The sequence below is a fragment of the Prionailurus bengalensis genome, chromosome B3, assembly GCF_016509475.1.
Source record: "Prionailurus bengalensis isolate Pbe53 chromosome B3, Fcat_Pben_1.1_paternal_pri, whole genome shotgun sequence".
Taxonomy (NCBI): Eukaryota; Metazoa; Chordata; class Mammalia; order Carnivora; family Felidae; genus Prionailurus; species Prionailurus bengalensis.
Window position 1 is genome coordinate 52,306,175 of NC_057355.1, and position 14,818 is coordinate 52,320,992.

General features: G+C 41.9%; 1 protein-coding gene across 1 annotated transcript in view; it reads left to right on the forward strand.

Moving 5' to 3' along the window:
* MYO5C (myosin VC) overlaps positions 1 to 14,818 on the forward strand; it is a 117,890-nt gene that overhangs the window by 92,309 nt on the left and 10,763 nt on the right. Inside the window, exons 37-39 of the mRNA XM_043554512.1 lie at positions 70 to 159; positions 2,459 to 2,609; positions 3,344 to 3,626. Coding sequence (XP_043410447.1) covers positions 70 to 159; positions 2,459 to 2,609; positions 3,344 to 3,626 — 524 coding nt within the window. The remainder of the gene's footprint in view (positions 1 to 69; positions 160 to 2,458; positions 2,610 to 3,343; positions 3,627 to 14,818) is intronic.

Sequence of the window (14,818 nt, forward strand, 5' to 3'; positions counted from 1 at the left end):
TGTTCTTGGCTCAAAGGTACCAGTAGTGACCAAATCCAACTTTGTCTTTCTTTCTTTCTTTTTTTTTAGGAACATTTAGAAGACTTTGAGATGCTATCTTTTTGGCTTTCCAATACGTGTCATTTCCTCAACTGCCTAAAGCAGTACAGTGGTGAAGAGGTAGGGGCACTCGCCTGCTCTGTGTTCCGTGCTGACTGCTGGTCTAGAACTTCCTTATGAGGCAGAGCCCACCGCAGGGATTGGGCATGTCCCCACTTCCTGGGACAGCCTCTGCTCCAAATGGCTTCCTACCTTCCTCCTCAGCCAGGAGGCCAGCTTCACATTACTGGTTGGACAGGATTCACAGCCAGAGACTTCTAGAAAAAGGCCTGGACCTTGGGCATGATAATAAGCCTCTATTTTCCTTGAGTTTTAAATCAATGAGGTAGATTAGATGATTTTTAAGTTTGATTCTGGTTGTGAAATTCTGAAGATTTTAGTATTCTAACTCTAAAATACAACCTTTAGATCAACATGGCTGTTTCTTCAGAGAGGATCTGCAGGATTCTCATCTTCCTCCATAATCTGTACATCTTTTGCCATTCCAACTCTGCCCCCAAGGGGCTAACATCATAAAGGAATTCTCCACCTTCAAATACTCAAAGAGCAAAATTTCACTGACCTGAAATAACAAAGTGGCTTTTAGGGTTTTACTGCTCTCCCAATGTTTCTACCATTTGTCCCTGCACACACCCGTGCAGTGTAGAAGTTTCCAGTGTCATACCTCCCCCAACACTTGATATTGACAGACATTTTAATTATTTACCAACCTCATAGGTATAAAATGATACGTTGTCAACTTAAATTGCAATTACTTGATCACTAATGAGGTCAAGAATCATTTCATGTGCTCACTGGTCATTTAGGTTTCTTTTCAAATTACCTATGACATCAGTTCTCCATTTTGTTTAGAGGTGATTTTTTTTTTTTTTTACTGATTTGTAGATCTTTATCATGGATAAACCATGGCTTGTCTTATATTTTTCTTTATGGAGTCTATCATACATAATTTCTGAATTTTGGTGTATCAATCCTATCCTTTTATGGTGTATTTTAGTGTCTCGGTCAAGAAATTCTTCCCTGCCCTGAGATTGTGAATTTATTCTCCTACTTTCTTCTGTATTTCTGTAATTCAAATTGGAGCTCACAATTATGCTTTTACCTATCCAGAATTGGTGTGATTATTTATCCCATGATGTTGAGATAGTGACCTCATATCTTTTTCCATGTGGATAGCAAATTGTCCCAATGAAGGAAGAGTAAAATACAAAAGTAATTCTACTAGTATTACAGAACAAAAGGAGAAACAAGTAGAGAAAACTCAACCTCTGACTAAAAGGAATACCAAAAGGAGCAGGGGGAACAGACCAGCCCATCTAAGACAAACAAGCATGTGTGAGACATTAATGGAAGAGGGTATTATGCAACACCATTTACTTTTTTACCTTTTCTTTGCCCCCATCAGCCACATATACAATGTTCTTTGCTCTATCTGTTCTACGTTTTTTTTTTTCAGTTGCTATATATTCATTTCTATTTCTATGGTTCTTTTTCACCTATGCCTGTTACCATTATATCCTCTTCTTGTCTTAATGCTTTCTTTTTCCTTTATTTCTTTGAACATATTGAACATACTATATTAGGCTGGTGGGCTGTTATGACAAAATACCACAGACTAGAAGGCTTTTAAACCACAGAAATTTATTTTCTCACAGTTCTAGAAACCTGAAGTCTGAGACCAGGGTGCCAGCATGGCTGGTACCTGGTGAGTGCTCTCTTTCTGGCTTGTGGATGGCTGTATTCTTGTTATACCCTCACACAGACTTCCCTTGGTGTGTGGGCGCAGAGAGAGAAAGATTGAACTTTCTAGTGTCTTTTATTAAAGGCACACTAATCTCATCAGATGAGGGCCTCACACTTATGACCTCATTTGATCTGAATTACTTTTTTACAGGCCCCATCTCCAAATACAAGCACACTAGAAGTGAAGGCTCCAACATAGGAATCTGGGAACATCACAAATATTTAGTCCATTGCACACATCTTAAAATATTTCAGATTGATCTATGCTCTATAATCATTAAGTCATGAATCTCATGTATTGTATTACTGACCTCTTAAACCTCTTTGTTTCCTTGGGTGCTTTGCAGTTTTGTTTTGTTTTTTTTATGAGCTTCCATGGAGGTTATTTTCCACTGTGTTCTGTTGGTGCTGGAGGCACATATTTGTAGGGTGAGTACAGTGACAGTTATAGAAAATAAGGGCTACCACACACGTGTAGAGCTCATTTGATACAAATAAGACATTAAGTTCTGAAGTATAGGAGCTGATTATAATGCCATTAGAGAGTATTTTAATTTCGTACATGCCTATAGCATTCTAATATTTATATGTATTTATATGCTCAAATTACTTTCAGGAATTCATGAAGCTTAATAGTCCACATCAGAATAAGAACTGCTTGAACAATTTTGACCTTTCAGAATACAGACAGATTCTTAGCGATGTGGCAATACGAATATATCATCGGTTCATTGTTGTCATGGAAAATAACATTCAACCAATAATAGGTAAGAAAAGAATTGATGACCAAAAAATATTTATGGTAACACTGAAACCTTAAAAAAACAAATCCTGTAGGGCGTGCCTAGATGTCTCACTTGGTTAAGCATCCCACTCTTGATCTTGGCTCAGGTCATGATCTCATGGTTGGTGAGATCTAGTGATTTCAAAGAACATAATTTTAAAACCAGAAAAATGTAACCGTGTAAATGTCTCATTTTTAATTCTTTTCTATTGCTTAAAATAATTACTTCTCTAAAAAGTACATGGTTTGTAATTTCCTGCCTGGAAGGGTGATTCACCCCATAGGGAAAGACCAGGGAGATCTGCTACTCCATGTGTAGCTACTCCTAGGTCATTACCACTTTTGAAATCTTAAAGTCGCACTCAGATTCTTGTATACTTTCTTCAACTTCCTGAAATTTAAATACTTCAGGGTTGAAATGGTACAGACCATGAGTTGTGTCGACCCGCTCCCTTTCCTGTGAAGCTGAAAGAAGAGGGAGTCCAAGCCTGCAAGAGGAGCTGCCGCCCTGTTGTACACAGCCATGTGCTCGGCCCACCTCCTACACCCCGTGCTCCCCACTCCTTGATTCTCTTGCTTTCCCCATCACAGCTGCATCCACGGCTAACTCTTGCAGAAAATGTCCTGGGTCCTGGAACAGACCCGAGAGAGCAGTGGGAAATGTTCTCTGGTTGTCCCCACCACATGTGCAAGAAATGCCTGTGTTTTCCTCTGCAGTGCCGGGCATGCTGGAGTATGAGAGCCTGCAAGGCATCTCCGGCCTGAAGCCCACGGGCTTCCGGAAGCGGTCATCTAGCATAGATGACACGGACGCCTACACCATGACCTCTGTCCTGCAGCAGCTGAGCTACTTCTACAGCACCATGTGCCAGAATGGCCTGGACCCTGAGCTGGTGAGGCAGGCTGTGAAGCAGGTCTTCTTTTTGATCGGGGCGGTCACCCTGAATAGCCTCTTCCTGCGCAAGGACATGTGCTCCTGCAGAAAAGGGATGCAGATCAGGTAAAACCCATGATTCATCAGTTACACCAAGAGGCAGCTGGAAAAGATGCTTTTAATGTCTAGGGCCACACATTGCTGCCCCCTTCCCATGAGCTGCACTACCTGGTGGGGCGGGGGGGGGGGGTGGTGGTGGGGGGGAGGGGGTTGTGCAAGAGGACTCTTGGAACTTTGGGGATGTCTGCGGTCAGGTGGTGGCCCCTCCACCCACCACTCTGCACCAGGCTAGCTTGACACTCAGGCCCAGGGCCTTGAGTGGTTAAAGACTAGCAACTAGTCGGGGCACCTGAGTGGCTCAGTTGGTTGAGCGTCTGACTTCAGCTCAGGTCATGATCTCACGGTTTGTGGGTTCGAGCCCCACATCGGGCTCTGTGCTGACAGCTCAGAGCCTGGAGTCTGCTTTGGATTCTGTGTCTGCCTCTCTCTATGCCCCTTCCTGCACTCTGTGTCTCTCTCTCTCTCAAAAATAAACAAACATTAAAAATATTAAAAAAAAAAAAAAAGACTAGCAACTAGTAATTGTAGATTTTAAATCCTGGCCCTGGGTGCTTATCATACACTCAGCCAGTGTTTACTCACCATCACCTCTGTGAATAGCACTGCCTGGTGGAGGACACAGGAAACAAAGGAAAGAGCAGTTTGATCCCTGCCCTCTAGAAACTCAAAATAGCCAGATAACAATTCAAGGCAAGTCTGATTAAGTCACAAATGAGTGCTGCAGAGAAGAGAGATTACTGAGGACAGAAAAGTTAAGCCTGAGAGCTGTGCATTGAGTGATTTAAAAAGGGAGAAGAACATTCCAGGCAGGAGAAATGAGGCAGGCAAAGGCATAGTGCTGGAACTGAGGAGGACCGGTCCCCAGGCTTTGGTAGGTATCGCTGTCTAGATTAGCAGAGGTTTGTTTTGGGAGCAGCCGGACCAGCAGGCTGAGGACATCGTAATCACTTTTGAGGTGTGTCCACCTTTACTTATCTCTTAGTTGAGGAAACACAAACCCTGAGCTACTGTTTGAATTAATGCTGTCACATGATTAGAAAACACACAAAATAGTGTAGATATTTAGGATTTTTTATAATGTGTACAGGGATTTGATACCTGTGTGTGACATGAAAGCCTGAGGTCGTGTTGATAGTATCTTAAGCCAAGAAGTAAACGAGACATCCATTAAACCTTTTCAGCATTAATGAAACTTGGAATTGGACATCCCCTCAAACCAAGCTGGCAAATTCCCATGATACCAGGTTGAGATTTTCAGATAAGAATGAGTATTCCTGGGATACCTGGGTGGCTCAGTCGGTTGAACATCTGACTCCTGATTTCAGTTGAGGTCATAATCTCATGGTTGTAAGATTGAGCCCCATGTCAGGCTCAACACTGATGGCACAGAACCTACCTGGGATTCTCTCTCCCTCTCTCTCTGCCCCTCCTTCCCCCTCTCCCTCAAAGTAAATAAATAAACATTAAAAAAAAGAAGAAGGAATATTCCCAAAGACTAGCCTTTGTGGATCTTTTCCTTTTCATTGAGAAAGGAAAGGGTTCTGTTTATTTCACAAGCTCCAAGAAGAAGCCCTGTAGGTCTCTGAGGTAGGACTCAACCCTATTTAAAGTATGAATACTTTATGAACACATAAACCTGAATGTTTCATTAGAGTCTTGACTAAGCAGTTGTCATTCCTTCTGTGGGTTCTCCATGAGTGAAGATGGTCATAAGCAAGACACGTGACTCTAGGTCCAGTAACAACTGTTCAGAGGAGAGGCAACTTCTGTCCCCATGGGTACCCAGTGCTTTTTCCTTTCACCAATCCAAAGTGGACATCCAGGAAGTAATTCCTTTAGAGCAGGTTGCTCTGAATACCACATGCATTTGACAGGGATTCATTCATTCAGGTATTTATTAAGCCACTGCCATAGCAAGGCCCATAAGGATGTGAGGTGGCTTTACAATGAAAACACAAGCAACAAAATAATAATACATGAATTCAGGTAAAAAATCAAGACCCAAAGGAAAAAAGGTAGTAAACTGTGGACAGAGTAGCTAGAACACTGTTTATAGCCAATGGGGGCTTTCTGGCTGGCAGGACAAAAAGCAAATGTTGTCATTGGCTCTTTGGTCTTGTTGAGCATGGTGAGGCTGATGTGCTCAGGGAAGATTTAAAGATTTTCCTATTACCTATTTTTTTGTTCCTAGTCATGAAATATAAAAATACTATTTCATGTGGAACTTTATCTCACAATCTCCACAATAGCATTTTTACAGCAAATTTCATCGTGGCTGCTTTGCCCAGTGATCTTTGATAAAAGCCAACATACAGCATGTGGAGACAGTTCTGTTAGGAACCAGAATAACGTGGCCCAAGCACATACATTTCTTGCTGTACTGAGGGAATTTGCAAAGAACATGAAAAGCATTGATTGGGGCCTGAAAGGACAGGCAGAATTTCAGCAGACCAAGACTTAGAAGAATGAACACAGGCCTCAGTAAAGGATAACTGATGGTAGGTATTAATAGCTCCCTTTGAATGGAGTGCCAGATTGGTTACAGAGATAAGTAGAATGCCATTTTCCAGGGTGAGCAGTGCATGCTTTAGTCCCTCAGCAGTGGCAGCCACCATAAGTTGTTTTTTTTGTGTTTTTTTTTTTCCAGAAGGCTTTAAACTATGAATTCATGGGGCGCCTGGGTGGCTCAGTCAGTTAAGCGTCTGGCTTTGGCTCAGATCATGATCTCATGGCTCATGGATTCGAGCCCCATGTCGGGCTTTGTGCTGACAGCTCGGAGCCTGGAACCTGCTTCAGATTCTGTGCCTCCCTCTCTCTCTGCGCCCCCCTCCCCCCGCTCATGCTCTGTCTCTCTCTCCTTCAAACATAAATAAAAACAATAAAAACTTTTTTTAGATAAACTATGAATTCAATTCCGTTAATAGTTATTGGAATATTCAGATTATATATTTCATCTTTGGTGAGTTTTTTAAAGGAACTGGTCCACTCAAAGTTGTTGAGTTTATGTGCATAGACTACTGACAATATTTTCTTATTATTTTAGTTTCTGTAGAATTTGTAGTGGTATCTGCCCCCTTTGATTCCTATATTGGTGATCTGTGTCTTATCTTTTTCTCGTGATCCGTCTTGCTAGAGGTTTATCAATTTTACTGATCTTTTCAAGTAACCAGTTTTTACTTCTATTGATTTTTCTCTATTTTAAAAAATTTAATTGATTTCTATTACTGTCTTTATTATTTCATTCTTACTTTGGATTTATTTTGCTCTTTTTTTTCTAGTTTCTTAGGGGAGAAGCACTGGTTATTGACTTTGAGACCTCTTTTTTCCAACATAAGCATTTAATGCTATGAATTTCTCTCCAAGTGCCAACTTTATCCCACAAATTTGGAAATGTTGTATTTCCACCTTTGTTGAGTTGAAAAGTAGTTTCTGATTTCCCTGGAGTCTTACTGTTTGCCCTGTGGATTATTTAGAAGTATGTTGCTTCTTTTTCAACTGTTCAGAGACTTTCTTGCTACTTGTCTATTACTAATATTTAGTTTGATTCCATATGATCAAAGAACATATTCTGTCAGGCACACTCTTGGAAACAGAAAGGAGAATGGTGGCTGCCAGAGGCTGAGGAGAGCGGGAAAAGGGGAGGTGTTGTTCAGTGGATAAAGAGTTTCAGGTCTGAAAGATGAAAGAGTTCTAGGGATCTGTTGTTGCACACCGTTAACACTACTATACTCTACACTTAAAAATGGTTAAGATGCCGGGCGCATGGGTGGCTCAGTTGGTTAGGCATCTGACTTCGGCTCAGGTCATGATCTCACAGTCCCTGAGTTTGAGCCCTGCTTTCAGCACAGGCTCTGTGCTGACAGCCCGAAGCCTGGAGCCTGCTTCAGATTCTATGTCTCCCTCTCTCTGACCCTCTCCATTCATGCTTTGTATCTGTCTCAAAAATAAATAAACATTAACAAAATTTTTTTGGTTTTTAAAAATGGTTAAGATGGTGGGGTGCCTGGGTGGCTCAGTTGGTTAAGCATCTGCCTCTTGGTTTCAGCTCAGATCATGATCTCATGGTTCATGAGTTCGAGTCCCACATTGGGCTCTGTGCTGACACCGTGGCGCTTGCCTGGGATTCTGTCTCCTTCTCTCTCACTGCCTCTCCTCTGCTTGTTATCGCTCGCTCTCTCTCTCTCTCTCTCTCTCTCTCTCTCAAAAATAAATAAACATTAAAAAAATTTTAAAGTTAAGGTGGTAAATTATATGTCTTTTATCATAATAAAAAAATAATCTCAAGATGCACATAGGTTGAAATATATCATAGATTAAGACACCAGAGTCACTAACCATCCCACTTTGAGAATTGCCCAGGTTTATATGTTAAATAAAAACTTTTAAATATTTTTACATTAAAAAAACTTTGTATGATTTCAATTCCTTTTAAATTTGTGAAGATTTGCTTTTATGCCTAGAAAATGATCTGTTTTTGTGAATGTTCCACATACAGTTGAAAAGAATGTATATTCTACTGTGTTTGGGTGGAACGTCCTACAAATGTCAATTTGACCCAGTTTGTTGATGGTGTTTTTCAGTTCTATATCCTTGCCGATTTTCTGTGTATTATTTCTGTTGATTACTGAGAGGAGTGTTGAAGTCCATCTGTAATTATGAATCTCTATGTTCCTTCAGTTTGTCAGTTTTTGCTTCATGTATTTAATGTCTTCTTAGTGAGTTGACCATCCTAACATTATGTAGGGTCCTTCTTTAGCCCTCTAATGGTAATCTTCTCTGCTCTGAAATCTACTTTGTCTGAAAGCCTACTTTTTCTTTTTTTTTTTTTCCCTGAAATTTATTGAAAAATTGGTTTCCATACAACACCCAGTGCTCATCCCAAAAGGTGCCCTCCTCAATACCCATCACCCACCCTCTCCTCCCTCCCACCCCCCATCAACCCTCAGTTTGTTCTCAGTTTTTAACAGTCTCTTATGCTTTGGCTCTCTCCCATTCTAACGTCTTTTTTTTTTTTTTCCTTCCCCTCCCCCATGGGTTCCTGTTAAGTTTCTCAGGATCCACATAAGAGTGAAACCATATGGTATCTGTCTTTCTCTGTATGGCTTATTTCACTTAGCATCACACTCTCCAGTTCCATCCACGTTGCTACAAAAGGCCATATTTCATTTTTTCTCATTGCCATGTAATATTCCATTGTGTATATAAACCACAATTTCTTTATCCATTCATCAGTTGATGGACATTTAGGCTCTTTCCATAATTTGGCTATTGTTGAGAGTGCTGCTATGAACATTGGGGTACAAGTGGCCCTATGCATCAGTGCTCCTGTATCCCTTGGATAAATTCCTAGCAGTGCTATTGCTGGGTCATAGGGTAGGTCTATTTTTAATTTTCTGAGGAACCTCCACACTGCTTTCCAGAGCGGCTGCACCAATTTGCATTCCCACCAACAGTGCAAGAGGGTTCCCGTTTCTCCACATCCTCTCCAGCATCTGTAGTCTCCTGATTTGTTCATTTTGGCCACTCTGACTGGCGTGAGGTGATACCTGAGTGTGGTTTTGATTTGTATTTCCCTGATAAGGAGCGACGCTGAACATCTTTTCATGTGCCTGTTGGCCATCCGGATGTCTTCTTTAGAGAAGTGTCTATTCATGTTTTCTGCCCATTTCTTCACTGGGTTATTTGTTTTTCGGGTGTGGAGTTTGGTGAGCTCTTTATAGATTTTGGATACTAGCCCTTTGTCCGATATGTCATTTGTGAATATCTTTTCCCATTCCGTTGGTTGCCTTTTAGTTTTGTTGGTTGTTTCCTTTGCTGTGCAGAAGCTTTTGATCTTCATAAGGTCCCAGTAATTCACTTTTGCTTTTAATTCCCTTGCCTTTGGGGATGTGTCGAGTAAGAGATTGCTACGGCTGAGGTCAGAGAGGTCTTTTCCTGCTTTCTCCTCTAAGGTTTTGATGGTTTCCTGTCTCACATTGAGGTCCTTTATCCATTTTGAGTTTATTTTTGTGAATGGTGTGAGAAAGTGGTCTAGTTTCAACCTTCTGCATGTTGCTGTCCAGTTCTCCCAGCACCATTTGTTAAAGAGGCTGTCTTTTTTCCATTGGATGTTCTTTCCTGCTTTGTCAAAGATGAGTTGGCCATACGTTTGTGGGTCTAGTTCTGGGGTTTCTATTCTATTCCATTGGTCTATGTGTCTGTTTTGGTGCCAATACCATGCTGTCTTGATGATGACAGCTTTGTAGTAGAGGCTAAAGTCTGGGATTGTGATGCCTCCTGCTTTGGTCTTCTTCTTCAAAATTCCTTTGGCTATTCGGGGCCTTTTGTGGTTCCATATGAATTTTAGGATTGCTTGTTCTAGTTTCGAGAAGAATGCTGGTGCAATTTTGATTGGGATTGCATTGAATGTGTAGATAGCTTTGGGTAGTATTGACATTTTGACAATATTTATTTTTCCAATCCATGAGCAGGGAATGTCTTTCCATTTCTTTAAATCTTCTTCAATTTCCTTCAGAAGCTTTCTATAGTTTTCAGCATACAGATCCTTTACATCTTTGGTTAGATTTATTCCTAGGTATTTTATGCTTCTTGGTGCAATTGTGAATGGGATCAGTTTCTTTATTTGTCTTTCTGTTGCTTCATTGTTAGTGTATAAGAATGCAACTGATTTCTGTACATTGATTTTGTATCCTGCAACTTTGCTGAATTCCTGTATCAGTTCTAGCAGACTTTTGGTGGAGTCTATCGGATTTTCCATGTATAATATCATGTCATCTGCAAAAAGCGAAAGCTTGACTTCATCTTTGCCAATTTGGATGCCTTTGATTTCCTTTTGTTGTCTGATTGCTGATGCTAGAACTTCCAGCACTATGTTAAACAGCAGCGGTGAGAGTGGGCATCCTTGTCGTGTTCCTGATCTCAGGGAAAAAGCTTTCAGTTTTTCCCCGTTGAGGATGATGTTAGCTGTGGGCTTTTCATAAATGGCTTTTATGATCTTTAAGTATGTTCCTTCTATCCCGACTTTCTCAAGGGTTTTTATTAAGAAAGGGTGCTGGATTTTGTCGAAGGCCTTTTCTGCATCGATTGACAGGATCGTATGGTTCTTCTCTCTTTTTTTGTTAATGTGATGTATCACGTTGATTGATTTGCGAATGTTGAGCCAGCCCTGCATCCCAGGAATGAATCCCACTTGATCATGGTGAATAATTCTTTTTATATGCCGTTGAATTCAATTTGCTAGTATCTTATTGAGAATTTTTGCATCCATATTCATCAGGGATATTGGCCTGTAGTTCTCTTTTTTTACTGGGTCTCTGTCTGGTTTAGGAATCAAAGTAATACTGGCTTCATAGAATGAGTCTGGAAGTTTTCCTTCCCTTTCTATTTCTTGGAATAGCTTGAGAAGGATAGGTATTATCTCTGCTTTCAACGTCTGGTAGAACTCCCCTGGGAAGCCATCTGGTCCTGGACTCTTATTTGTTGGGAGATTTTTGATAACCGATTCAATTTCTTCGCTGGTTATGGGTCTGTTCAAGCTTTCTATCTCCTCCTGATTGAGTTTTGGAAGAGTGTGGGTGTTCAGGAATTTGTCCATTTCTTCCAGGTTGTCCAATTTGTTGGCATATAAGTTTTCATAGTATTCCCTGATAATTGTTTGTATCTCTGAGGGATTGGTTGTAATAATTCCATTTTCATTCATGATTTTATCTATTTGGGTCATCTCCCTTTTCTTTTTGAGAAGCCTGGCTAGAGGTTTGTCAATTTTGTTTATTTTTTCAAAAAACCAACTCTTGGTTTCGTTGATCTGCTCTACAGTTTTTTTAGTTTCTATATTGTTTATTTCTGCTCTGATCTTTATTATTTCTCTTCTTCTGCTGGGCTTAGGCTGCCTTTGCTGTTCTGCTTCTAGTTCCTTTAGGTGTGCTGTTAGATTTTGTATTTGGGATTTTTCTTGTTTCTTGAGATAGGCCTGGATTGCAATGTATTTTCCTCTCAGGACTGCCTTTGCTGCATCCCAAAGCGTTTGGATTGTTGTATTTTCATTTTCGTTTGTTTCCATATATTTTTTAATTTCTTCTCTAATTGCCTGGTTGACCCACTCATTCGTTAGTAGGGTGTTCTTTAACCTCCATGCTTTTGGAGGTTTTCCAGACTTTTTTCTGTGGTTGATTTCAAGCTTCATAGCATTGTGGTCTGAAAGTAAGCATGGTATAATTTCAATTCTTGTAAACTGATGAAGGGCTGTTTTGTGACCCAGTATATGATCTATCTTGGAGAATGTTCCATGTGCACTCGAGAAGAAAGTATATTCTGTTGCTTTGGGATGCAGAGTTCTAAATATATCTGTCAAGTCCATCTGATCCAATGTCTCATTCAGGGCCCTTGTTTCTTTATTGACCGTGTGTCTAGATGATCTATCCATTTCTGTAAGTGGTGTATTAAAGTCCCCTGCAATTACCACATTCTTATCTATAAGGTTGCTTATGTTTATGAGTAATTGTTTTATATATTTGGGGGCTCCGGTATTCGGTGCATAGACATTTATAATTGTTAGCTCTTCCTGATGGATAGACCCTGTAACTATTATATAATGTCCTTCTTCATCTCTTGTTACAGCCTTTAATTTAAAGTCTAGTTTGTCTGATATAAGTATGGCTACTCCAGCTTTCTTTTGGCTTCCAGTCGCATGATAAATAGTTCTCCATCCCCTCACTCTCAATCTAAAGGTGTCCTCAGGTCTAAAATGAGTCTCTTGTAGACAGCAAATAGATGGGTCTTGTTTTTTTATCCATTCTGATACCCTATGTCTTTTGGTTGGCGCATTTAATCCATTTACATTCAGTGTTATTATAGAAAGATACGGGTTTAGAGTCATTGTGATGTCTGTATGTTTTATGCTTATAGTGATGTCTCTGGGACTTTGTCTCACAGGGTCCCCCTTAGGATCTCTTGTAGGGCTGGTTTAGTGGTGACAAATTCCTTCAGTTTTTGTTTGTTTGGGAAGACCTTTATCTCTCCTTCTATTCTAAATGACAGACTTGCTGGATAAAGGATTCTTGGCTGCATATTTTTTCTGTCTAGCACCCTGAAAATCTCGTGCCAATTCTTTCTGGCCTGCCAAGTTTCAAAAGAGAGATCAGTCACGAGTCTTATAGGTCTCCCTTTATATGTGAGGGCACGTTTACCCCTTGCTGCTTTCAGAATTTTCTCTTTATCCTTGTATTTTGCCAGTTTCACTATGATATGTCATGCAGAAGATCGATTCAAGTTACGTCTGAAGGGAGTTCTCTGTGCCTCTTGGATTTCAATGCCTTTTTCCTTCCCCAGTTCAGGGAAGTTCTCAGCTATTATTTCTTCAAGTACCCCTTCAGCACCTTTCCCTCTCTCTTCCTCCTCTGGGATACCAATTATGCGTATATTATTTCTTTTTAGTGTATCACTTAATTCTCTAATTTTCCCCTCATACTCCTGGATTTTTTTATCTCTCTTTTTCTCAGCTTCCTCTTTTTCCATAACTTTATCTTCTAGTTCACCTATTCTCTCCTCTGCCTCTTCAAGCCGAGCTGTGGTGGTTTCCATTTTGTTATGCATTTCGTTTAAAGCGTTTTTCAGCTCCTCGTGACTGTTCCTTAGTCCCTTGATCTCTGTAGCAAGAGATTCTCTGCTGTCCTGTATACTGTTTTCAAGCCCAGCGATTAATTTTATGACTATTATTCTAAATTCACTTTCTGTTATATTATTTAAATCCTTTTTGATCAGCTCATTAGCTGTTGTTATTTCCTGGAGATTCTTCTGAGGGGAGTTCTTCCGCTTGGTCATTTTGGATAGTCCCTGGCGTGGTGAGGACCTGCAGGGCACTTCCCCTGTGCTGTGGTGTATAACTGGAGTTGGTGGGCGGGGCCGCAGTCAGACCTGATGTCTGCCCCCAGCCCACCGCTGGGGCCACAGTCAGACTGGTGTGTGCCTTCTCTTCCCCTCTCCTAGGGGCGGGATTCACTGTGGGGTGGTGTGGCTCGTCTGGGCTACTTGCACCCTGCCAGGCTTGTGATGCTGGGGATCTGGCGTATTAGCTGGGGTGGGTAGGCAAGGTGCTCGGGTGCAGGAGGGGCAGGCTTAGATCGCTTCTCCTTAGGTGATCCACTTCAGGAGGGGCCCTGTGGCAGCGGGAGGGAGTCAGATCCGCTGCCGGAGGTTTGGCTCAGCCGAAGCGCAGAGTTGGGTGTTTGTGCGGAGCGAGCAAGTTCCCTGGCAGGAATCGGTTCCCTTTGGGATTTCGGCTGGGGGATGGGCGGGGGAAATGGCGCTGGCGAGCGCCTTTGTTCCCCACCAAACTGAGCTCTGTTGTCAGGGGGCTCAGCAGCTCTCCCTCCCTTTGTCCTCCAGCCTTCCCGCTTTCCCAGCAGAGCTGTTAATTTATGACCTCCCAGACGCTAAGTCGCGCTTGTTGTGGGAACACAGTCCGCCCGGCCCCTCCGCTTTTGCAAGCCAGACTCGGGGGCTCTGCTTGGCCGGCGAGCCGCCCCTCCGCCCCGGCTCCCTCCCGCCAGTCCGTGGAGCGCACACCGCCTCGCCGCCCTTCCTACCCTCTTCCGTGGGCCTCTCGTCTGCGTTTGGCTCCGGCGACTCTGTTCTGCTAATCCTCTGGCGGTTTTCTGGGTTATTTAGGCAGGTGTAGATGGAATCTAAGTGATCAGCAGGACGTGCGGTGAGCCCAGCGTCCTCCTAAGCCGCCATCTTGCCGCAACTCCGCCTACTTTTTCTTTTGATTAGTGTTCTCATAGTGTATCTTTTTTCATCCTTTTACTTTTAACCTACCTGTGTCATATTTGAAATGACTTACTTTACTTCTTTTTTCATTTGAGAGAGAGAGAGTGTGTGTGTGTGCGTGCGCGCACGCGTGAAAGTGGGGAATGGGGCAGAGGGAGGGAGAGAAAGAGAGAAAGAGAGAGAGAGAGAGAGAATCCTAAGCAGGCTCCACATTCAGCACAGAGCCCGACCCAGGGCCTGATCCCATGACCCTGAGATCATGACCTGAGCTGAAATCAAGAGTCAGACACTCAACCAACTGAGCCACCCAGGTGCCCCTAAAGTGACTTTCTTATAGGCAGTGTACATTTGGATCTTGTTTGGTTTAGTTTTGGATTTTTTAAAGCAAGTCTGACAATCTGTGCTTCTTAATTGGAGTGTTTAGGCCATTT